Source organism: Lissotriton helveticus, chromosome 10 (genome assembly GCF_964261635.1).
Source record: "Lissotriton helveticus chromosome 10, aLisHel1.1, whole genome shotgun sequence".
NCBI lineage: Eukaryota > Metazoa > Chordata > Amphibia > Caudata > Salamandridae > Lissotriton > Lissotriton helveticus.
The window spans coordinates 972,423,727-972,449,797 of record NC_136071.1 but is presented as its reverse complement, the minus strand read 5'-3'; the positions used below and the strand labels follow the sequence as shown (position 1 = coordinate 972,449,797).

General features: G+C 44.0%; 1 protein-coding gene across 1 annotated transcript in view; it reads left to right on the top strand.

The window, feature by feature from the left end:
- Window positions 1-26,071, top strand: part of CYP51A1 (cytochrome P450 family 51 subfamily A member 1) — a 136,933-nt gene that overhangs the window by 82,315 nt on the left and 28,547 nt on the right. Inside the window, exons 4-6 of the mRNA XM_078663640.1 lie at window positions 14,436-14,562; window positions 14,776-14,950; window positions 17,756-17,875. Coding sequence (XP_078519766.1) covers window positions 14,436-14,562; window positions 14,776-14,950; window positions 17,756-17,875 — 422 coding nt within the window. The remainder of the gene's footprint in view (window positions 1-14,435; window positions 14,563-14,775; window positions 14,951-17,755; window positions 17,876-26,071) is intronic.

Genomic DNA, 26,071 nt, shown 5'->3' with positions numbered 1-26,071 from the left:
TTTGCAGGACTTTTCTGGGCGCCACTCTGAATACTTCACTGGCGAAAGCGTTCGTGTCCGACGAGCGTCACTTATGGATACTGCACATGGTGGCTCTCCTCCGCTCAAAAAGGTCAGTTTCTGTACGTGTATTGAAGTCCTTTCTGGGGATGGCGTCCTCCGGCATCTCCCTGATCCCAAACTGCAGACTCGAGAGTCGTCCCATTCAGGAAGAATTGGACAAGCAGTGGCGTCAGGTCACCGGTTCTTTCAACGATATAGTTCAAGTGACCTGTCGGATGCAGTCCTCTCTCCAATGGTGGGCTCAGCCGTCAAACATCGCTGCCAGTACTTCCTTCCTCACCATCATTCGGGAACTCGTCCTTACCACGGACGCCTCCCTGGAAGGCTCGGGTGCGCATCTTCAGGGACTATCCATAAAGGGAACAACCATTACTACGCGGGTTTTACCACACGTTGCTTTTACATCGCATGCATTACAACGCATGCGATGTTACAACGCGTGGTAAAACCACGCATACCATTACATCGCATGTGCTTTTACAACACATGCGATGTAATGTGTAATGGCGGCGGCGGCGGGGGCTGCTATCCACGTCGTTGTGAGGAAACTTAGGCTGTTTCCTCACAACGATGTGAAGCAAGCAGGAAGGAGGAAGCGGGATCCGACGGCGATGCTGGAGAGGAGAGAGGTAAGGGGGTTTGTGCATAGGGTGGGGGGGTTACTTTCGTAGGGTTTAGGGTAGTTTAAATGTAGTGTTTTTTAAAAAACGTTTTAGTGTGTGTTGTGGTGTTGTCGTGTTTGTTTAGTGTAGTGCATTAGGGAGGGTAGTGTAATGTTTATGTAGTGTAGTGTAGTGATTTAGGTTTTAGTGTAGTGCTGTAGTGTTTGTTTATTGACGTGTATTAGGGTAGTGTAGGGGTGGGAGTAGTGTTGGCAGCGTAGTAGTGCTTTAGGGTTTAGGGTAGTGTAGGGGTGGGAGTAGTGTGGGGAGCGTAGTAGTGTTTTAGGATTTAGGGTAGTGTAGGGGTGGGAGTAGTGTGGGTAGCGTAGTAGTGTTTTAGGGTTTAGGGTAGTGTAGGGGTGGGAGTAGTGTGGGTAGCGTAGTAGGGTTTAGGGTTTAGGGTAGTGTAGGGGTGGGAGTAGTGTGGGTAGCGTAGTAGGGTTTAGGGTTTAGGGTAGTGTAGGAGTGGGAGTAGTGTGGGTAGCGTAGTAGGGTTTTAGGGTTTAGGGTAGTGTAGGGGGTGGGAGTAGTGTGGGTAGTGTAGTAGTGTTTTTGGGTTGGGGTAGTGTAGGGGTGGGAGTAATGTGGGTAGCATAGTAGTGTTTTAGGGTTAGGGTAGTGTAGGGGTGGGGAGTAGTGTGGACGGCGATGCTGGAGAGGAGAGAGGTAAGGGTGTTTGTGCATAGGGTGGGGGGTTACTTTCGTAGGGTTTAGGGTAGTTTAAATGTAGTGTTTTTTAAAAAACGTTTTAGTGTGTGTTGTGGTGTTGTCGTGTTTGTTTAGTGTAGTGTATTAGGGAGGGTAGTGTAATGTTTATGTAGTGTAGTGTAGTGATTTAGGTTTTAGTGTAGTGTTTGTTTATTGACGTGTATTAGGGTAGTGTAGGGGTGGGAGTAGTGTTGGCAGCGTAGTAGTGCTTTAGGGTTTAGGGTAGTGTAGGGGTGGGAGTAGTGTGGGGAGCGTAGTAGTGTTTTAGGGTTTAGGGTAGTGTAGGGGTGGGAGTAGTGTGGGTAGTGTAGTAGTGTGGTAGTGTTTTTGGGTTGGGGTAGTGTAGGGGTGGGAGTAGTGTGGGTAGCGTAGTAGTGTTTTAGGGTTTAGGGTAGTGTATGGGTGGGAGTAGTGTGGGTAGCGTAGTAGTGTTGTAGGGTTTAGGGTAGTGTAGGGGTGGGAGTAGTGTGGGTAGCGTAGTGGTGTTTTAGGGTTTAGGGTAGTGTAGGGGTGGGAGTAGTGTGGGTAGTGTAGTAGTGTGGTAGTGTTTTTGGGTTGGGGTAGTGTAGGGGTGGGAGTAGTGTGGGTAGCATAGTAGTGTTTTAGGGTTAGGGTAGTGTAGGGGTGGGAGTAGTGTGGGTAGTGTAGTGTGGTAGTGTTTTAGGGTTAGGGGTAGTGTAGGGCTGGGAGTAGTGTGTTGTGTAGGTGTAGGGGTAGGGTTGTCACTTACCTTGCATACTTTTACCACGAGTATAGCTTTACCACGCATGCCTTTGCGTTGTAATGGCATGCGTGGTAAAGGCATACTCGTTGTAAAAGTATGCGATGTAATGGAATGCGAAGTCATTGACATTGCGTAGGAATACCCGCGTTGTAATGGCATGCGTGATATTAGTATGCGATGTAATGACTTACATCCATCCATAAAGGGCAAATGGACCCCATACCAATGCTCCTGGCACATAAACAGGCTGGAGCTAATGGCCATCTTCCTGGTGCTCAAATCCTTCCATCTCCTACTCCAGGGAGAAGCAGTGCTCATTCAGATCGACAACACCACCAGTATGCACTATGTCAACAAGCAGGGCGGCACCAAGTCACCGCTCCTCTCTCAACTGGCACAGAGTATCTGGGACTGGGCACTTCGTCCCCAGATCACCCTGACAGCGGTTCACATACCAGGCATCTCCAACATCCTGGCGGATTCCCTCAGCAGGTCCGCGTCCTTGACCCACGAGTGGGAGTTGCATCAGCCGACTCTGGATTTCATCTTTCGACTGTGGCGTCACCCGACCATGGATCTCTTTGCGAGTCCTGTGACCCGGAAATGCCCGTCCTATGCAAGCTGGCTTCCCCATCAAGGGTCGTCCGGGAATGCCCTTTTGATGGATTGGTGCAATCTATTCGCCTACGCTTTTCCGCCGATTCCGCTGGTTCCTCTGGTTCCTCGAGTGTTGTGGAGAATGCGGAGACAGCCGTGTCACATTCTCCTGATCGCTCTCAGCATGGTTCTCGGAGCTGTTGCTGCTCTCACAGTGCGAACCCATCCTCCTTCATCCTCGAGCTGATCTCCTCACGATGGACGAGGGTCAGATCTGTCATCTGGACCCCTCCTCTCTCAAATTATCAGCCTGGAACCTGAGCACTTTGAATTTGCTCATTTGAACATTTCGCCAGCGTGTAGGGACGTTCTCGCCAACGCAAGGGCTCTGTCTACGGTAAAGACCTACAAGCTAAAGTGCAAAAGGTTCTGTCACTGGTGTGCAGCTGCCAATATCCATCCCGTCCATTCCACTCCTGCACAGCGTCTGCCGTTCTTTCTACAGCGGGCTCAATCAGGACTTTCCCACTCCACTTTGAAAGTTTTCCTGGCGGCAATATCTCGTTTTCGGCAGGATGGGACTACCTCTCTCTGCTCTTCAAGAATCATTCAACAGTTTTTCAAAGGACTGTTCAGGAAGTTCCCGCCCATTCGGCATCCTTCTCCTTCCTGGCATCTCAATGTCGTATTGGCACTATTGATGAAGGCGCCTTTTGAGCCTATCCACAAAGCGGATTTAAAAATGTTTAACTTGGAAGGTGGCTCTTCTAATTGCTTTGACCTCTTCACGTCGCATGAGTGATATTCATGCCTTCACCGTCAAACCTCTCTTTCTTCAATTCAAGTCGGACTGTGTTCTGCTTCGCACCAATCCGATTTTCCTGCCTAAAGTACCAACGGATTTTCACCTAAACGAGCCAGTGTTATAAAAAACTTTCTTCGCAAATCCTCAAATTCCAGCAGAGCAACGTTTACATTCACTGGACGTTAAAAGATGCCTTAAATTTTATATCTACAGAACAGCGCCCTTTCGTAGATCTGACCAACTGTTCGATGCTTACGGATGCATGCACAGAGGGTGTTCTATTACCAAGCCAACTATTGCATGTTGGATGTCTTCAGCAATTTCCTTCTGCCACCAGAGAGCTGGCAAGCCTCTTCAATCTTCAGTGAGAGCTCATTCCACCAGGGCGATGTCACTGCCATGTTTGCTGGGGTGCCAATTCACCAGATATGCCGAGCAGCTACGTGGTCCAGCAGGCACACTTTCACAAAGCACTACTGCCTTGAGACAATCAACGAGGCTGATATGGCAGTGGGCCAAGCGGTGCTTCGCAATCTTTTTAAATAAGGTGAGCCTCTATTCTTCCCTCCGCCTCTTGGTGGTATAGGATTTGTTATTACATGCCTGGCTACATTATGTCATTGAGTGTTTTCTTCATGCCAATGCACTGCTGTTTGGGCCTGCGGCCAGTTATTACTGCTTACTATTCTATTCAAGTATGTGAATCTATGAAAGACACCCTAATACTGGAGAAGAACAATTGTTACTTACCTGTAAACAGGTGGTTCTCCAGTATTGATGTCTTTCATAGATTCACATGCAATCCACCCACCTCCCCTCAGAGGCTTGCTTCTCCTCCTAGACTCTCTTGTCACTCCTGTGCTGCGAAAATCTGAGGGCCTGAGCCTCTGAGGGGAAGGTTCTAGAGGGGTGCTTGCGCCTGATTGGCTGTAGTTTGGACTAACATAATGACATGGATATGTTATATAGGCGTTTTTCTTTTCTCCTATGTATTCCTATGTGTTAATGCTAACCTGGTACTTCTAAGTATTTCTGGTTTTGGAATTTGTCTGATATGTTTTTATATACATATTTTATCAGGATGTATTGCTATTTTATTTACCGTGGGGCTCCCACTTCGACGACAGGGAATATTCAAGCATGTGAATCTATGAAAGACACCAATACTGGAGAACCACCTGTTTACAGGTAAGTAACAATTGTTCATTTGAGATTTATTTCTGAGCCAGACGAACATTCTTTTGCCTCTGTTCGATAAGTGCATAACTGTTTCTTTAAGTTCGAGCTGATATGGCGACAGCAGCGGACGTGCTCCGAAACCGCGAGGCGGTGGCGGACGCTTTATTTCTTAATCTACCAGAATCGATTGGGAATAAAAAAGACACTAATATCAATACAGGGGACAAAAGTGACATGAAAGCTAAGTTGAAGAAATTAGAGAAACTTCAGCGCACCAAGCTTACAAAGTGGTGGGAGAAAAAATCCCTGGAGAAGTACAAAGAAGTAGGTCGAGTCCCTATGGGGTTGCGGGTTCTAATTGCACATCTTTTGAAAATCCCAACCCCCTAATGTTACAAGAATGGGCTTCGAATAACCTTGACGCCTCGATGAATATGGTCTGCATTTTAATAAAATATGCTGAGATTGACAGGGTAGAAATTGTGAAACAGATCGATACACTCAATCATGAATTGGATGCCTTGGAACAACAAGAGGCAGTGAAGAAAGGAAGGGAAGGCATCAAAAAGCACCTGGACAAACATGAAAACATCATTAAGGAGCGCAAAGTGTTCGATAAAAAAGATTATGAGGCAGGAAGAATCTTCACTATCTCTAAAAAATTTGCATCTTGTAAAAGGCAAGCTCTTGGCAACAAAACGATAACAGTTCGGGCACAAGACCAAGAGGATATCATTACATCTGATACTGATGCCAGCTCAATGGTTAGTAGTGGTGAATCGGATGAAGGCAGACCACCAGCTGAACGGTTACCATTACTGACCAGCTTCACCCTTTCGGAGGAATTGGGGTTTATCAAAGAAGACCGGAGGCATACATTGAGACCAAGAATACCCCAGAAAGCAAAAATGGCAGGCAAAACGAGCGCAGAAAGCAGAGGCGCAAACGGAGGAGGCAGCAGAAGAGGAAAGAGAGGGAGGGGAAAAATCAAACCCGGAATGAAAGAAGCAGCTGCTGATACTTCAAATAACACTGTGATTAACTTGACCAATATTGACCTTGACGCTGCTGAACTCCAACTTTTGGCCTTGGAATTTTGCCCAAAGAATGGGTTTAAATATGTGCAATCACGAATCAATGTTTTTAAATTTATACGTAAATTGAAATTGATTGAATTCCAAAAAACTAAAAAACTAAACAAAGCGAGTGGCACTGGTACTAGGATAGCGACTGAGAATCAACTGAGTCTTTCAGGCATCAGATGTGTCGATGTTGAAAACAGTGTATTCACTGGCTGGACATACTGAAGATAATGTTGTTAGCACACAAGATGAGCTTCGCCAAATGGGGATTGCCGGCACAAGTCCAGCAGTAAGCCCATTTCGTCCACCATCAACTTTCAACCCAGTCTTGCCGAGGGATGCCATAGACATTTTTAGTGACTGTGTCATTGAAGACCTAAAGGAATTGAATAGAAGTGTTGTTTGTCAAAATAAACATAGAAGTTACAATGAACAGCAGTATTCCAAACTAATGTGTAAGATCAATAATGTAATAGTAAACAAAGCAGATAAAGGGGGGAATATCGTGCTCTGGCCTCATGATGACTATTTGAAAGAAGCCAGTAAAAACCTCAGTGACCCCTTATGTTACAGGAAGGCTACGTTCAGTGAGCTGAAATTGGTGAAAGATCTGGTATTCAAGGAGTTGGCGCAATGGAAAAGGGAAAGCCTGATTAATAAAGAAGAGTATACTTTTTTGAAAACAGATTATCCAATTACGCCAATAGTGTACTTTATACCGAAAGTGCACAAGCAAATTAGTCCTGTACCTGGTCGACCCATCATCTCTGCTTAGCGTGGGTTACTAGAGTCCATGTCGAAATATGTGGATTACTTTTTAAGAGACTTTGTGGAATGCCTTCCTTCATACATTAAAGACACTGGCCACGTCTTAAGCAAGCTAAGAGAGGTCAATTGGAGTGAGGAATACTGTTTTCTTGTTATGGACATATGCTCCCTGTATACAAGCATCAATTATGATGATGGTTTAGCTGCTGTGCAACAGTTTTTTTCCAGTAGGGACGTTAGGTTTAATGAACATAACAAAATGCAATTGAAAATGATTCAAATATGTTTGACGAACAACTACTTATTATTTAACAAAGAGGTGCACCAACAACTCCGGGGTGTGGCTATGGGGGCTTGTTTCTCCCTCAGATATGTATGCTTGCATGTAGGCTGGTGGGAGGAACATGTCCTAGGCCTCACCCAGGGTGCCCTCTTCAGTAACAACATTGTCAGGTGGTGGAGATTTATAGACTGTGTGCGTGATATGGCCGGGATCGGCTGAGTCCGCAAAAGATTTTGTTGATATTATCAATAAAAATAACCTTAATTTGGAATTTACCGCTACAATTAGCAGAGAGAGAGTTGAATTCTTGGATGTGGAGATATATGTTAGTGACAATGTTGTCCACACCAAATTGCACAGGAAGGCTACTGCCGGGAATTCAACACTGCATGCCAGTAGTACCCATCCTAGACACCTGGTTAAGAGCATCCCCTACGGGGAGTTCTTAAGGATAAAAAGGATTTGCAGCAATGATAATGACTTAACTGACTGTTTGAATGGTTCTGTGCAGAGATTTTTCGCACGGGGTTATAAGATGGGTGATCTACAGATGACTTTATCTAAAGTACATAATAAGTCAAGTGAAGTGACAATGATCAATGAAGAAAGGTGTATAACACCTAGTGAAACAAGGGATTCTAGAACTGAAAAGTCAGTGGTCAGACTGATAACTACCTTTAGTTGTCATGAAAAACAGGTCAGAAAAATCATTAATATAAATTGGCGAATTCTGAAGTCTGACATTGCACTTGCCCCTGAACTAGATGCTCAACCAGCCATTACATTTAGAAGGGCTCCCTCGATGAGGGATGCCCTAGTAAAAACTAGTCCGGAAGTACGAGGCACAGGCAACTGGTTGTCCAATAGAACAGGATTCTACAAGTGTAGTTCCTGTAGGGCGTGTACATTTAGTATTAATAAACTAGAATTCCTTGATGCCTTTTCTTCTACCCCAGTTAGTATCAAAGGACCCTTTACCTGCAAGACAGATTGTGCTGTCTATGTCCTAGAATGCATGTCAGTTAAAGTACATAGGTAGTACTAAGCTCCAGGTTTTTAAACGCCTTTTACAGCACCTACGTGCTATTGTTAACTCGGACTCTAGTTATCCTGTGGCTCGTCATTTTAAATTAGTCCATCAGAATAACTTGAAAGATCTAAGTTTTTTTGTAATTGACGCAGTCCCTAAATCAATAAGAAGGGGCAATAGAGAGAAAAAGCTGCGACAACTAGAGAGCCAGTACATATTACAACTTGATACTACAATGCCAAATGGATTGAATACTGGAGATTTAAACCATTTTTTATGATATCCATCTCATATATCATTTTGCTGCTATTTCCTGTACTGTGATACGTTTGATAGATACTTTTTTATGGATGAATGACTTTTAATTGGAATTTTATCTTTACTTTTATCAGATTTTTACTGGATTTCTGGTTTTACTGGTTTTTATTCGGTGTCTGTGAGGAGTGTGGTTCTGGTAGATTGTTTGTGCATGAGTTTAGTATTTATTAAAATTACTCTATTTTTCTAATGGATTTTATGTATTTAACAATGAACATTAATTAGATCAAAAAGATTTTTTTCAATTCTGAGCCAGTTTTGCACATATTTAAGACTCGGCGATTATATCTATATGATTGTCTGTTTTTGGATATGACATTGCATCAGCACTTTATAAACTGATTGATTCTGGATTTTGAAATAATTCTGCATTAAGCACTTTACTGTATATTGAATAGTTGAATTATTGGCGTCCTTGACACTTGCTTCTTTTATTTATTACTAGCAGCCCGTCCCGACGTTGTCCGGGTATGAATTGCTGCCGGCCAGTAGTATATTGTTTTGTAGGATTTCGTTTTGATAGCATTTCTTATCTGTGACAGGCCTGTGAAACACTCCGATTCACAGTGCACTGCTGATGCACTTAAGAGTGCGCGTTCAGTAGTGTGTGAACTCTAGTTTCCCTACTTTATTTTTCCTTGCAATATTATATAGCGCGAACTCGACAACATGGCATGAGCACAATTTACATTACAGAAGAACACATTCATTTGTGGTAGGCACGGGGAGACAAAGCGATTTGCCTGGAATGACAGGATGTTGAGCTGATGCCGAGATTTGAACGTAGCTCCCCAGCTCTAAAGTTCGCAATTCTAGAACTTGTGGGGGGAGGTGTGTCTAAAAGTGTATGTCGGTGCTTGCCATCAATGAGAGAGACCTGTGCATTTTTCAAATCGGTGATGAAAACATATGAGTATGTTGCTGGAGATGTGGGCCGCCCTGCCACCAATGTACTTACCGGGGGAGGGTAAACACCCATTATTCCGCAACTTTCTTTCCGCATACCATCACTCCGCATACTTTCATTACGAAAGTACCATGACTCCGCAATGCCATTATAACGCATGGCATTACATTTTATATGCTTTTACCACGCATACATTTACAACGAAATTCGTTGTAAATGCATGAATGGTAAAAGCATGTTTTTTTAATGTTTGGATAAGGTAAGTATGGGTATAGGGGTATATGTTTTGGGGTATTGAGGTATATGTTTTGGGGTGTTTGGGTATTTTAAGGGTTCAGATATAGTTTTTGGTTATGGGGTACAGGGGTAGTTTTAGGGTTTAGGGATAGGTATGGGTTTTGGGGTACAGGGGTATTTTTAGGGTTCAGGGCTAGGTTTGGGTTTTGGGGTACAGGGGTATTTTTGGGGTACAGGGGTATTTTTAGGGTACAGGGGTATTTTTAGGGTTCAGTGGTAGGTTTGGGTTTTGGGGTACAGGGGTATTTTAAGGGTTCAGGGCTAGGTTTGGATTTTGGGGTACAGGGGTATTTTTAGGGTTCAGGGCTAGGTTTGCGTTTTGGGGTACAGGGGTATTTTAGGGTTCAGGGGTAGGTGGGTTTTGGGGTACAGGGGTATTTTTATGGTTCAGGGCTAGGTCTGCGTTTTGGGGTTCAGGGGTATTTTAGGGTTCAGGGGTAGGTTTGGGTTTTTGGGGTACAGGGTTATTTTTATGGTTCAGGGCTAGGTTTGGGTTTTGGGGTATTAGGGTTCAGGGGTAGGTTTGGGTTTGGGGTACAGGGGTATTTTAAGGGTTCAGGGCTAGGTTTGGGTTTTGGGGTATAGGGGTATTTTAGGGTTCAGGGGTAGGTTTGGGTTTTGGGGTACAGGGGTATTTTTAGGGTTCAGGGCTAGGTTTGGGTTTTGGGGTGCAGGGGTATTTTTAGGGTTCAGGGCTAGGTTTGGGTTTTGGGGTACAGGGGTATTTTTAGCGTTCAGGGGTAGGTTTGGGTTTTGAGGTACAGGGGTATTTATAGGGTTCAGGGGTAGGTGGGTTTTGGGGTACAGGGGTATTTTTATGGTTCAGGGCTAGGTCTGCGTTTGGGGGTTCAGGGGTATTTTAGGGTTCAGGGGTAGGTTTGGGTTTTTGGGTACAGGGTTATTTTTATGGTTCAGGGCTGGTTTTGGGGTATTAGGGTTAAGGGGTAGGTTTGGGTTTTGGGGTACAGGGGTATTTTTAGCGTTCAGGGGTAGGTTTGGGTTTTGAGGTACAGGGGTATTTATAGGGTTCAGGGCTAGGTTTGGGTTTTGGGGTACAGGGGCATTTTTAGCGTTCAGGGGTAGGTTTGGGTTTTGAGGTACAGGGGTATTTATAGGGTTCAGGGCTAGGTTTGGGTTTTGGGGTACAGGGGCATTTTTAGCGTTCAGGGGTAGGTTTGGGTTTTGAGGTACAGGGGTATTTATAGGGTTCAGGGCTAGGTTTGGGTTTTGGGGTACAGGGGTATTTTTAGCGTTCAGGGGTAGGTTTGGGTTTTGAGGTACAGGGGTATTTATAGGGTTCAGGGCTAGGTTTGGGTTTTGGGGTATTAGGGTTAAGGGGTAGGTTTGGGTTTTGGGGTACAGGGGTATTTTTAGCGTTCAGGGGTAGGTTTGGGTTTTGAGGTACAGGGGTATTTATAGGGTTCAGGGCTAGGTTTGGGTTTTGGGGTACAGGGGCATTTTTAGCGTTCAGGGGTAGGTTTGGGTTTTGAGGTACAGGGGTATTTATAGGGTTCAGGGCTAGGTTTGGGTTTTGGGGTACAGGGGTATTTTTAGGGTTTAGGGATAGGTTTGGGTTTTGGGGTACAGGGTATATTTATAGGGTTAAGATGGGTTAGTGGTTAAGGGTGTTGGGGTATTTTAAGGAGTTAGGGCGGGTAATGATTATGGGGTACAGGGGTATTTAAAGGGAGCAGGGTGGACACGCCACACACCCAGCACACGCCCACAGCACAACGCAGACACGCCCACAAGGGACTACTTTGCTGGCACGGTTCTTTTACCTTTTAAATGTATATTGTGGGCGTCTGCATAGCCTATGTCCTTCTGCTGCAACTGCCCTTTCCAACGCTGTATTGGGTGTTGTGATTGGTGCTGTGGTTCCTGAGATTACCCGCCTCAAAGGTTTGGTCTCTCTCTTTATTATATTAGTATAGATTAAGTATATGCTAGCTACTTATGAATTTAATAGTAGAGTTGCATTTATTTGAATTTATTTCACTATTTTTCGGTAGGTACACATTTCTTTTAATTTCAATACATTTTTATACACTTAGCACTTCGCTCGTACTTCAGACTTTAGAAAGTATATTGGATTTTTTGGTATCATGATATATCCATGTTTTGGTAATATTTATTCCATTACGTGCAGGGGCACTTTCCCAGTACGTTTGATATGTATTTAATCATGATTATTTCCGTTTTAGGCCATAACCAGGATATAACAATTATAAGATATTTAAATGATTACCTTATGGATTTTTTTTTATATTTTAGATCTGGTTTGTTGTATTAGATTTTAGCCAAATAAATCTCTCTGTATATAGTCTGTTGTCCAATTCTATGAGTGCAATAGGAGGAGCTTATTGTAAGTGTAATAGTATTTAACCATGCATTGGGTCTCTACATGTCATGTGATCAAGACCGGTGCAACCCGGTCGAAACGCGTCATGCTGTTGGAAGATTAAGCAAAGCACATGAGAAAACCCTTACTGTGTGGTGGTCCGTTCCTGGTCGTGTTTGGGAAAAGGAACGCTTGATATCAGGACTGTGGTTGTGATATATATATATATCCATGTAGATACAAAGAGGGCCTATGGGCAGCCTTCTTCTGCCCACTAGTCTGTCTGAGTTTCATTTACACTCTACTTCTATGCATGGCAGTGCACTGCATGGGGAAATGGTTTAGTCCACATCAGTCTTTAGCTATTTTGCCCTATGAATAACGCCATTTTCCGATCAGGTGCACATACACTGAAAATGTGTGCACTTTATTCTCGGGGGCTCATTGACCAGTCCTTTGGTTTTCAATTTCAATGTACTCTTTTTGTAGTTCAACTTTCATTTCTTTGCCTCTCCTCTTTTTATTTTAAATTTTCTTAAGAGGATACCACAGATCTCAGGCAGTGCTTACAGGCCATTTTCTTGCCACTCATTTCATCTGTAGTGCACCGCATTGCACATGGCCACTTTCTGTAAACCAAGTGACCATTATCAAATGCTGTGGTCTATACTAGTGTATCATTGTTTTACCATTCCAAAATGGCCAACATGTTAGTTCTAAATACAACAACCATGCTTGAACTTTAAAACAATGATAGTTTATGTTCAATACCACTAAAAGACGGGACACCAGCTAGTATGTTTAATTTAGTTATTGCAAGCACATGCCCGCCGTGTTTGAACAGCAGCATGTTTTCTTTTTCCTACCGGTATACTTTTAATTTATCTTGCCTGTATTAAGTTTTTTTTATTGTGGTTGTATCAGAGTTTGAATGCAAGAATTGGCCAATGGATGGATGAATGAGTGCAAAGATGAGTGCATGTTTGATGACACATTGAATGTCTGCACCCATCACTGATAAAAAAGGTACTTTCTTTTATAAGCCAACAATGCTTGTTGGCTGTGGTAACTTTAGAAGTGCAGTTTGTGAATTAAACTGATCGTAGCCCTTCCTTCACCCCTCCTTAGTCCTCCCAAAATCCCTCCTATTTAGTTGTAAGTATTCCCCATTTTCTGTCCACTTCCCTATCCCTTCCACAGCTACTACTGAAACGTTGGCACATGGATGCAGAGATTGCTGCATCTTCGCGCAGAAAAGATAGGAGAGGCGGATGCATAGACTTTCACATGTAGGTTTGTGAATAACAATTAGTACATGAGTAGCACTGTTGTAGTGCTATTAAATGTACTACAAAATGCAGTTTGTGAATAGACACTTAAACCTACACAACATGTTTCAGCACATTCTTCTAGTGTTCCTCCTCGCTACTCAAGTGTTTTCTCATATTTCTTTTTTATTAAATCTTTTTATTGAAACAATAACACACCATCTGTATTTACAGGATACATAATGCAAAATAGACCGACAGGTTACCCTCTAATCAGATATGTCATGATCATTAACAAATAATAATTGTTCAGTTATCAGCTCTCTTCTCCCCACCCTAGCTCCCTCTCCCCCCAATTAAAGTGATTCGTCCTCCTGATCATGTACAGTCAACGGGTCACATATCCTACCCCGATAGCTATTACATTTCTCTCAGACTTTTGGCTATTTTCGGGGGCATCCCCTGCTCTCGTAAATCGTTTGTTCCGCTTGCATACACCAGTCCAGGTCAGCCCTCCAATCCCCCAATGTCGGGGCCTCCATTGCTCTCCATTTCTTCTCAAATTTCTTTCTTAAACGAATATTAAAACATTTAAAGTATACTGGGATCATTGTTCTTTGTATCTCTTAAGCTCAACTGAATCTGTAAATTACATTTTAAGAAGCATTCGGTTTGTGCGCTTACGGCATTTTTTTTCATTTTGAAATATGTACCCTGTGATTTTGTGTGGTTGAGCTAAGTGCATTTAAAAGCTCATGGATGTTGGTTGCTACCGTGCAGTGATGCTCTTAAATACACACTCTGTTTTGCAAAGATCCCCCACCATGTTCTTCACCTGCATCCTCTAGCACTAGGTGCAGCTGCTTCTCAGTAAACTGCTTCGTCCAGTTACGCTGTTCCTCCTGTATAGGTACGCTGGGCAGGCGGGGCATGTTGGACAGACCTGGCCTCCTGTGATCTCTGCATCACTGCACTGGTGTGCTCCTAATTTGCATTGTTTGAATGTGGAAATGGTCTCTGGTTTCTGTGGTCTGTCACTCCATTTATTGCTTAATTTGCCAAGTGCTAAGTGTGATTTGCAATGTGATTTGTTTTTGTGCGACTTGGAAATTGTTTGCAGCAAACCTATTTGCATACAAATTTACGGTTGACTGTTAATAACCCCCCCCCCCTCCAAAAAGAATTATCATCTTTCTGAATCGCATTTTCAGTTGCATAACTGGCCCAATGAGAGGACTTACATTGGCCAAACAATTGAATGCACTCTATCAAGAATGCATCATAAACAGATACCCGAACTGAAGACTTAACACTAGTGCATTTTCGTAGTAAATGTATGATTGCTTGAAATCTGAAGGCATTGTTTACCTTTTGGATAGTTTCATGTTGTTTAACATTTTCAGATATTTTTGGAGCAGAAGAAAATGTTGAAGACTGGGCTCAACATTGCTCAGTTTAAAACTCACGTTCCTCTTATCGAAGAAGAAACAATAGAATACTTCAAACGGTGGGGAGACAGCGGAGAGAAAAGTAAGCTTATATAATATATAAAATTTTAATTGCCATTGAGGTGTCGACAAGTTTTTTGGAAAACCTCTTTATGTTTTTTAAGTTATTCCTTTCAATTCAATAAAGCAAAAAAGTGATGCGAAAATCTAGCCAGGGTGACCACTGGGAAATGGGCAAAATCTCCACTTTATTACAGTAAGTCACAGGCAAATTCAACTGTTTTTCTCCCCCTAGACCTGTTTGAAGCTCTTTCAGAACTAATCATCTTAACAGCAAGCCGATGTTTGCACGGAAAGGAAATCCGAAAGCGGCTTAATGAGAAGGTGGCCCAACTCTATGCTGATCTAGATGGAGGGTTTTCTCACGCAGCTTGGCTCCTGCCAGGTTGGCTTCCTTTGCCCAGCTTCAGGTAAAATCAGATTTGGCTATACTGTAATTATAAAATTGACTGAGCAGATTTTGTTGCACAGCATTTGTTTCTCACCTTGCAAGAGAAGAGTTCGTGCAGATAACATTTTGGGGCGGAAAGGACAGAGCTTTCTTCTGGCGCTGTTTTGAAAAGCCTGCTCTATCATTAAACCCTGGTCAATTCAACACTACACTTGATATGTTATTTCCAACATAGGGGACGGATGTAAATGTTTCAGCCCAGTTTGAAATATTGAAAATATATAATTAATTAATTTTTTTAATTGTTTATTGTACAGTTAATAAAAGCTGTATATAAGGTTATTCAGTTATTCGTGTTAATCATCGTACACCCATAGCTTTTATATCAACCAGGAATCCCATTTCTTTTACTCACAACATAGGGCAGAATGCCGAAATAAAAGATTAGATGCCAATATTAAGAGTGGTTAGTATATGGAAATATATGGGGCTAGTCCCTTGAGTAATTGATGATAGTTCTGTAGGCCTAGTTTCACACCACCCACACCTAAATCAACCCCATTACGTGTGAGTAAATAATTCCTCTGAACACCTTTCTTCTCTTTGTGGACTTCAGCTGGACTTTTTCCTTTGACTTCAAGAATGCTCCTGATCAGGAATATCACTGACCATCAAGTGAATATGTCCCTCATTGGTGCTCTGCTAGTATGGGCGGGTAAGATTCCCCCTCCACATCATAAAAGTAACTCCTATGCTGTTGCTCCTCGCTAAGCATAGCATTGCGAAGGCATGGATGTGTGGTCTCCCACGTCCGGTCCAAAAATGATGTGGCCTATTGTGATGACATGGGAGAAGCATACTCCATCAACCTATCTATTAAAAACAGACCAAAAGACTTGTAGGGTCCATTGAGGTCAGTCATATAAAGCTATAGGACCTATAACTAGTAGTGAGATTTCAAGCCCTCAACATAACATTATCCAGAACCCTGCAATACTGAAGACGATTAAAGCATACATGCCTAACTTGTAAATGTAAAATGATAGTTAAATATTTTGCATGCTACTACTTTCATTTATGTAATAGCCTGCCTTGTCACAATACAATAGCACTTCATTTTACTGTGCTATAAGTATAATAAGTATATGCTAAATGCTTATTTTTATCCCCATGTATACAACTTGCCTGGAAATGTTACAGATTTACTGTTGTGTGTTAGCTGACATAAAGTATTTTTTTTTTAAAGAAAGATGGTCTGTATTAATTGCAACAGCTTAGGGTAATGTTTTCTACGTTTGAGTGCAGCAGTCTACTTCCTCATTACCTTTTACCATAAACATAGGAGCTTGTTGTGTGTCACAATCAATGGCCTCCTTTCCCCTTATTTAATTTACATAGCGCTGTATGGTAAAGAAGAGCTGGTGTCTCTCTCTGTCACAGATGGGTAAGAGTAAGTGGCCAGATTCCTTGCCTTTAATAAATAATTTAGCTTTGTTTGCATTTGCCACCTAAATGCATATCTAACATGGAGGGTGGGAACACTGGATAAATATACTTATTTCCAACCAGGAAAACTTAAGTAAATTCATGAATAGCTTATATGCCTTATGCCTCTGAGCATCTTAATAGTACTTTCTGGTTTTTTCTGCACATACACTTCCATATTGCAACTCCGTTAACTCTCATTAGTAGACATATTATAAAAGACCATCTTTTGTGCTTTCATGTTCTCTAGAGTTCTTGACGGTGGCTAACATTTCTGACCCTGAAGAGCAAAGTTAAAGTGCACTGATAGAAGTTTTCTCATGGCCAGTAATTTGTGTCTGATCTTACAGAGAATAGATGATAGTATTTTATTGTCATCTCTCCTTGTTCAGCTATATGTTTAGTTTAGTATTGTGACTTCTGAGTCTCCGCATCCTGTAGCATTTATTCAATAAAAACCTATTAATGCATTTGTTCAGTAATTCATTTATGAATGTAGTTCACAAATACATTACTTGTAGAAGATCCTTTCAAGGCAGGATGTCTCATTGATATTGCTCTATACGTCTCTACCGTCAACTGTTCTAGCTTATGACAACACTACCGAGGAAGTTAACTTAGCTTTCATACATAGACAAACCTGTAAAGATATATGTTCTTTTTACCAAAGACATTACCTTCAACTGGTGCGTTGATTAAGTCATTCTGGTGATATCCATTTTAAGTTTGTATTCCAGCTCCAACACCTGCTTATAGGCATTTGCAATGTTGAAACTAGCAATTAGTTTCAACTGGAAGAATAGCAATGATAATTTGGAGGCAATAAATGTATATTTTATTGCATGTGGCTTTAGGTATAGGTTGTATAGCAGCTGTGACATTTATCGCCTCATTTGTAGGCCCAATATCTTTCAGGCTTGCAAAAGAACCACATTGGGGATGTGAACCATGCTCCAATGTTCAGATTGCACTAATATGTCAACAAACGTATTTCTGTCTAATACCTCTTACTTGCCATCAGCCACTATGGAGCCCTGCTCCAATACACAGTGGCAAACAGGCTGCTGAACTTTTTTATTTTTTTTTTATTTTTTAAAAAGTGGATCTACTTCTCCCACCATGAGTACCTTACCATGTACTATTTCAAATTTTAATCTAATAAAATGGTTCCCTTTTCGCCATTATTTTAGATTTTACTCTCTACAATACCTCATCGCAGGAAATATTCCAGCTTAATGCATAGCTCTTTGATCTGTACATTTTGTATGCATTGCAAAATTAGGTAACTGCAAATGTACTTATATATATATATTTTCTATTTTTGTTTTCTGTAAATCAGAAAAAGAGACAAGGCACATAGAGAAATCAAAAATATCTTCTATGAGGTTATCCGGGAGCGGAAACAGTCTGGAAAAAGGGAAGATGACATGCTGCAGACGTTGCTTGATGCCACTTACAAGTAAATTATAAAGAGTTTTTTTTAAATCTGGATGATTGCACAGTGATTGTGAGAAACTAATTTTGTGATTGAGGAACAGTATTCTGAAACTAGTAACTAAAAACGGGCAGTTTGAGCATTCATGTCACTTTAAGAAAACAAGAGTGAACTGAGAGTTGCTATTAATTATAGGTATAGACTTTTTAAAAGCAAAACATGCATTGAGTTATAGTAGAAGGTGCTTGTAAAGGGCAGTCTCTCCCATTGTCTTGACCTTTTGGTGATCAATCTTAATGCATTTCCTGATTTGTTCATGGATGGTATTTTAGAAAACTCTGCTGGTCTAAATTTCTGCAAGCTTCTAGGATTTCTTAGCCTTAAGAAGGAATGTTGTTTTCATTTAATTTAATCTAATGATTAGTCCTCCTGGTTTGCACCACACAAGGCAAAGTTTACAGGGTAAATATTTAGATATATGTATGTGATATATTTTTTTTATTGAAACTGTATTGATTTTACAGCTTTCAGTGAAAAAGCAGCACAATGAGTGCAGCACCAATACAAAAAATCGACATAGAGTCCATTATTACAAGAAGGCAGAAAAGACATCACATTGTATTTCACAACTGATCTACTGACACCCGGAGCAGGGCAGGATCTGATCCTCGCGTTCACTCCTTGATATTGTCCACCACACATAGATCTGTGGCCCCAACATCCGCCCATGGCATCTCAGTGCACGGCTCTAACTGTATCCGAGGAGGAGAATGGGGGAGGGGAAGAGAAGGCCGAGAAGAGAGGAAGTGGGGAGAGAGGGTCAGAAAATGAAGGTGCACAAAAGGCTGCGACTGTGTAACCCCACCACCCTCACCGTCCTCCCCACCAGCACTGAATCAAAGGCATTAGGGTAAATAACAGAGGTGGCGGGCCAGCGCTAAACTGCCAGGCTGCGCGCTCCCTGGGGGCAGCTGAATAAAGCAATTAGCAGCTCCCCTGGAAGCCACGCGGCTGATCATTGTCACGTGCATGCCTCAATATCGTTATCAGGTCAGAATGTCGGCAATGATGCTGATATACATTGTGTGAGTACAGCCTATAAGGCGTTAAGGTTTCATTTCATTTTAACCTCATGCCAAAAATTATTTTTCTGCGAGGTGCACTTTTTTTCAATCGAAGAGACTGCCCTTTAAAACAAGAAGGCATTGCACTAGGGGCAGGCACGGGAAGAAAGACGGTACTTCTTGTACACGTTTCTGTGAACCGCAGTAAACAAACAAGAAAAAACACCGAAGCACTACATTTCAGTGATCGCGATCACAAAAACAAACAAGAACAAGGGATGCGGATGCTTGCACACTCTGGAAGTTCAAGAAATGGAAACTTAAAAGATGACTTCTGTATGTTGCTGTAAATCTGGGGTAAAAACTGCACAGGTCAAAACGTACATTCAAGATATTAAGTAAATATACAATACAATATTAAGTAAATGATGCCTTCGACTCAAGTACCGATGAGGGAGCACTGCAAATGACAATACAAATGCATTTCACTTTTCGGATCAATACAAGTACAATCACTACTAGCTAGGCTCTTTCTTTCTGAACTTGAATGCGAGAAAAAAGTGTAGCTAAAAGACCACTTAGTAATGAAGGAAACTTTAAAAAACAAGGCATGTGGCATAGAAGGATGCTGGTAAAAACAACTAATGTATGACGTTACAACGAATTCCGTTGCAACGCATGCCTTTACCACGCATGCGTTACAACGGAATTCGTTTTCCACGCATAACCTTTACCTCGAATACATGCGTGGTGACTTCATACGTCGTTAAGAGGAAACTGATTTTTTTTTCCGATTTCTCTTAAACGACGCTGATTATCTTCATATCCCGACGTGACTTCTGGTGAGTTTTTTTTTTGGGGGGGGGACCCCCCCAAACACCCAATTTTTTACTTTTTACCTTTACCACATATGCCTTTACTACAAATCTTGTAGTAAAGGTATGCGTGGTAAAGGCTTTAGTGGTAACCACGCATGCCTTGTACTGCATGCGTGGTTAAGGATTTCGTGGAAACTGCTTCGTTGTAGTGGCCGTTTCCCAAAAACAACAAGCCCTCGGCATTGCGCGCTGGGGAAAATTCACGCTTGAATGCCTGAAGTCGGAAGGGTGGGATGGAACCTTTGAAGTGTGAAGCTCTCGGCATTGCTGTGGCGGGTCTGAAGCGCTTGCACAGGCACATGAACTGCATGTAATCCGAATCCGTGCTTGGTTCAAAGAGTTTGTTTCAGCTACAATAGATCGACATCTGCAATGCGCAAGCGCATTGGCAGAGGTCGACCTAAAAACCCTTATGGCTGGTCAGAAATTGTTAGCACGTGTTTTGGCACAGCTCCCTGAAATCCTCCACCTGAATACATCAGTGGTCTAAGCGCCATCACGCTCCTACTCTCCCAGGGCCCCCAGCCAGATCCTCCCACTACCAGCGAGTGGTGTCTCCTGGCCAGCATCCTAAGAATCTATAACCCTTATCCTTCTCGGCCCTGCATGAAAAAAACTGTCCAGTGGGTAGAGCGAGCGATGTGCCCCTAAGTAGAAGGTGAAGCACCTCTCCCCGGGATTGTGCGCTCAACACTCGTCTATCGGATTCCAGTTACACGTGAAGGTCGTAAGGGGAGTGGATCCACGCCCCAACTCTGCAGAAGTAGAAGAACGGTTCAGGCCCGCGTCTCACACACACCATTAAAGTCCCCTCCAATTAACCTTTGGGCACCTGGCAACTCCCGCATAAAGTTCCCCAGTCTAATCAAAAAGTCTGAGGAGAGGGGTGGTGGGGCATAAATGCTGATCAGGGAAACTGCGCCGCCATGGAGAATGCCTGTTACTGCAACATATCAACTCAAACTATCATGCAATTCGCTACCACCAAAGAGGTACGCCCCTAACTAGTATGGCCATGCCCGAGAGTCTCTGTGAAATCCAGAGTGATATATCCGAGTATAGCTCTTGCAGGCCAGAAAAGTACACTTATTGCCCATGGGATGAGTCTCCTGAAGCATCACAATATCTGTGTTGGACTTCTGCTCCACCCTGGGCACCGCCCCCTGTTTGATCTCATCCAAGATCCCATTAATGTTCCACGACAGGATGGACAATGTACCCTGCCCCACTCCCCCTTCGTTTTGCTCCTCCCCCATGAGTGGTCCCTCTGAGAGTTCGAATCAGTCATAGCCCGTGTGTGTAATCATATTGAGTCTATGAATTGTGTGTGTTCTGCCTACACCTGCGCTCACTCTCTGCACCTGAAAAGGAAATAAAATGCAAAACAACACCCCAAAACTGTCCTGCACCCCCCTCCAATACTTCGTAAACTAGAAGTACCTGCTGTGGTGCGTCTAGGGACCAGATCCAACAGGGCTATCGTGTAGTAGTGCATACCGCCCCAGCAAATCCGAACAGTACTGACATGTGTGCATCACTTCAAAAGGAAAAAAGTCCCTCCCCTCCAAAAAGCGTCACAGCGGATCAAGAGCAGCTTGCGAGGGCAGATCAGCACCGGGCTCTGTCCAGAGGTCCTCCTCCATCGCAGGTGAGGTCTCCCTAGCGACTGTGCGCTTAGGACCCAACGACTGGACCCTATGCCCCTTCTTCTTTAAATGTTTCCGCAAGGCTGTACTCCTTTCTCGTGTTGGACCTCCAACATCTCTATGGCCCTCCCTCCCTCTCTCGGGGGAAGAATCAACTTCTGGGCTTCGTGGTGGTCACCCACTCCCATACCACCTCAGGAGAGTCAAAGGAAAGGCTCTTCTCCTGATAAAGGGTCTTCAGGGGGGCTGGGAACAAGAGCATATATTTGAATCCCAAGGCTTTCAATTTCTGCTTAGCTTCTAGAAAGGACCGCCGTTACAGTTGCACCTTCAAGGTGTAGTCTGGGAAAATCATCACCTGAGAGGATTAAAAAGTCAACTGGCCGGCTCTATGTGCTGCCCTATGGGCTGCATCCATGTTGGCATAGGTGAGTATGTGCACAATAAATGGTCTGGGACATACGCCGACCGGTGGTTTGGCGATCAATGCTGTATAAGCCCTTTCTACAATGAAGCAGCTTGAGACCTCGTCCTTGGGCACCCAGCTGGTCAATGAGTCCCACATGAACTTTGTTGGGGCTTAGCCCTCTTCCCCCTCCGGCATGCCCACCATGTAGAGATTGTTCTTGCGGACCTCCCCTCGGCATCCTCAGCTATTGCCTCACCAGGCGTTGCAGGGTTGCTAAGCGGCCTCTGTGTGATTTGAGCTTGTCCTCATTCTCCGACTCACTTCCTTCCACCTCGGTCACCCTGTGCGTTGTATTTCATAAGTCTTGGCGAATCAATGCCAGGTCTACCTTTTAGTTCTCCCATCCTGCCCTCCATTGTGGCTGTGAGTCCCTGAATGGCATAGGCGAGGTTCTCTCACCCTCCCTCCCCCAACCTGACTCAGGAGACCCCCCTGCTGCTCCCCCCGCGGGGGCCTGCTGTTTGGTGTTTTTCCCTATCTTCTGTTGGGAGGCCGCAACGGTCAGCTTGTCTTGCGCCATAACGGTGGAGTCCAAAGGAGGTGTCTCCAAGATCCCAAAGCTGAAGGAGCAGAACCTCTCCACTCAGGGGTGAGTAACATGCTGATACCCCGATAGCAGTCAGGGTCGCGCCTCAAAAGCAGGCCGCCAGAGCCCTTTCAATGTTCTCTTGCCCTCCGAGGAATTTGTAACTGTCCGGAGGGACCAAGGAGCACCTCAAGTGGTTGACCTGTCCCCCTCACGCTGCAGGCATCGGGTTAATCCAGATAAGGCCCAATCCTATAACTTCTTCGGTGCCCCTCAGAAGCCACCACCTCGAACTGACCAGGGAGGGGGCACCAAGAGGGCCGATCCCAGCTCCAGCCGAGGCCAGTCGTTTGCCCCCAGGCAGGCTGCATGCCCATTCCGCCACCTCGCACAAGGCTATAGTGGGCTGCACGGGCAGATGGGACAGGCTCTGTTTCCCTAAGTCTCGGGCAGTAGTGCCAAGCTTAAACTCTGGAGACCTGTCCAACTTACACACCATCAGCCTCCTGTGGGGCCTGTCCTGACTCCTTTTGGCCCGAGGGAAAGGACGCGGGCTGGGCCTCAGATCACTGCCCGGTTGAATATGGCCCAGAGCAATAACCCCAGGATCATCGGGGGCAGTCCTAGCACCATCTCTTGTTGTTGTCCAACCATAGGGTGGCCTCCCCAACTGACTCCTTTCCACCTCCATGCCGGATGGCCCCCTGAAACTCACTGGAAGGGCAGAAGCAGGGTTTCTCGGAGTCCCGCCACTCTCTGGGCCAGGCAGCCATCAATCCCTATCCTGCTTGTCGGCTGCTCCAGCGCGGTAGGGCCCAGTTGAAGACCGGCATCCCCAGCCGCGCCCCAGGCCGAGGGTTGGCTGCTGGGGTAACTTGCGGGCCTCACCGCATCTCAGTAGTGTCCTTTTGGGCTCCGCTCTTTCTCTAGATGCCACACAGGACCAGGCTGCAAGCCCACAGCACAGCTTAGCCAGTGGTGTCCCCACGCCACCTCCGAGTGGCTCCCAGTGTGCCCGTCACTCCATCCTTTCAGTGCTCAGGCCGCCATTGGTCTCCGCTCCCTTCACTGCAATAGCGGCCACGAGCCAGACTTCAGGTTCAGCACTCCTGGGTGGGTGGGTTAAGCGCGCTGGAGCAGCATGTCCGTGATGTCACAACAGATTAGCACCGCCTCGAAGCTTGACCCGGGTTAGATAGCCCCAGAGAGCGGCGGTGTCGTCAGATTGTCTGCTCTTTCTGCAGAGCTCTTCACAGAGCGACCGCCATGTTTGTCGGGTAGGCAACTTACCTGTAAATATTTGATTTAACTACACCAGGCCTACACTTTTCCTTCATGGTATTATAGATTTGCTTGCTTAGGTTACAACCAATTATCAGGCATGGATTTGGGGGAAAAACATGTTTTAGCCTTTTAATGCTGTTAAGGTCAGCTCATTTGTTTAGATAATAATGGCATCAAAAGACCTACAGCCAAGTGGCGCTTGTGGTTCCGGAAGGTCTCTGGCACCCTATTGTTTTAGAATCAACACACATTTTGACAGTAGTATATAATCCTACTCCCTAGAAGTGTTCATCATTTTTCCCCCACTTACTGTCCTCCTTTTTGTTGGGTGCTTGACACTTTATTCACTGCTAAGCGTTTTACTTTTACTCCTCTGATACAAAAATGAGATCCATTACATGATTTCCTTTATTTCAAATATTATGATAACTGATAAGAAATTATGGTAACTACATATTGAAATCATTTACTTCATATCTTTCAACTAAATATGAGACATACAGGTGGGGAGTTCATAAAGGTTTAAAGCCTAAAACTCTAAAGGCAAGACAAGAGTGTCAAGTTGAATATATACCTGAAGTAAAGCTGTCATCTTGCTTCCTATATGAGAAGAAAGATTCAAGGTTGAGGGCTTTAAAAGGGATGCCTCACCCCAATGAGATACTCGTATTTCTTGTGAAATTTCTGAAGTGACTTTTTTATTCTCCTCCTGTTTGGTTTTCACCTACAAGCCTATGTTGCCCACAAGAGTTGATTGCAAAGTTCAGGGTAGTCATCAGTCCTGTTCTCCATTTTTCCTACCAGTGCTTCAAGGAAAACAGTCTAAAATTTGAAAAGACAGTTCAATGAGGAAGGAGGGGAATTGCAGTACCTTTGAGAGGAAACTTGGTGTTTGCGGTGCTTAACTCAAGTCATATACATGACTGTTGCTACAATTGGTAGTTGCTCACAACAGAGAAAAATAATAGATTTGGTCAAGGTCTTCAAATCACAACTAACATTAGCAATGTAGAAAACACAATACGTCTAAACTGTGCAACCAAATAAATGAACTCCACGTCCATGGACTCTACACTTCCTATAACTTGGTGAGCAGGACTAATACACAATAAACCACCAGTTTGTGAAGTACAAAGGAACCAGAGCCTCAACGTTTGGACCTTGAATAGACCGATTCACCAACTTCTCTTTGCCTACATTTCATATCTAATACACACAGATTTTGCAAAGTATGAACTGTACTAACAAATATTAGAGGATACGGTGCATCATATAATTCAGCAGTAATGAAGTTGACTATTTGGTTTATGAAACATTTGACTACAAGCACCTCACTCAAATTTGTTCAGTCTAAAAGAGACTGAGAAACGTTTGCCCGTAGTGTGCCATTTATGTTCAAATGGAAAATACTGTGCTAAACGTTCAAATGGAAAATATTATGCAGAAGGTCTTTTTTTTTTAATAAACAATTTTTTATTGATTTTGATGAATTGAAAGAATACACCAGCCATTCAGCATAACACCATGAAAATCTAGGATTACATAGAAGAGTTTGCGCGACCCAGTTTACAGACACTAGTAAAAGCAAAACAGCATGAATTTGGACATTCCCTTTATGACTAAACCACATCCCCCAACCACTTTCCCCAGACCCTACGATATTTCTTGGACACCCACGTGCCTCATACATGACTTTCTCCTGTGTGGCGCACCAGTCCACCCCAGTCCGGCATCGTCCAACACTTGGGGGTTCAGGGCATTTCCAGGAGGCTGCAATGTCCCTTTTGGCAACCACCATAGCTGTAGTGAAAAACAACTTCTCATTCCGAGACCCATCCAACCCATCAGTGATGCCCAGGATCGTGTGTTGTGGGTCATGGGGGACTTCCCACCCTAAGACCTCGGTGAGTTCTTCCTCGGTTTCCTCCCAGAACCGCGTCAAGCGGGGGCATGCCCACACCAAATGAAGGAAGTCAGCTGGGTCGTGGCCACACCTAGTACAAGCAGTGGTCGGGCTGAATCCCGCTTGATGAAGGCGCACCGGGGTGAAGTATGCGGTGTGTAAGTAATAGAGCTGCCCCAAGCGTAGCCTAGCGGATGCGGTGAATGTTCTCTGGGCCATAAGGGCGTCGTGCCAATCCTCCTTCTCCAAGGTGCCCACCCAACCCTCCCACCGAGCCCGAATCGGTCTAGGGAAGTAGGGGTATTGTTAATCAGTGTGCGAGTGGGGTTTGAGCCGCTTGGCGAGGATCGTGGCAAACAGTTTAACCTCGGTATTAATGAGGGAGATAGGGCGGTAGTCTGCACATCGTGACGAGGTCGGCTGGGATTTAGGAAGAACCACAATGGTGGC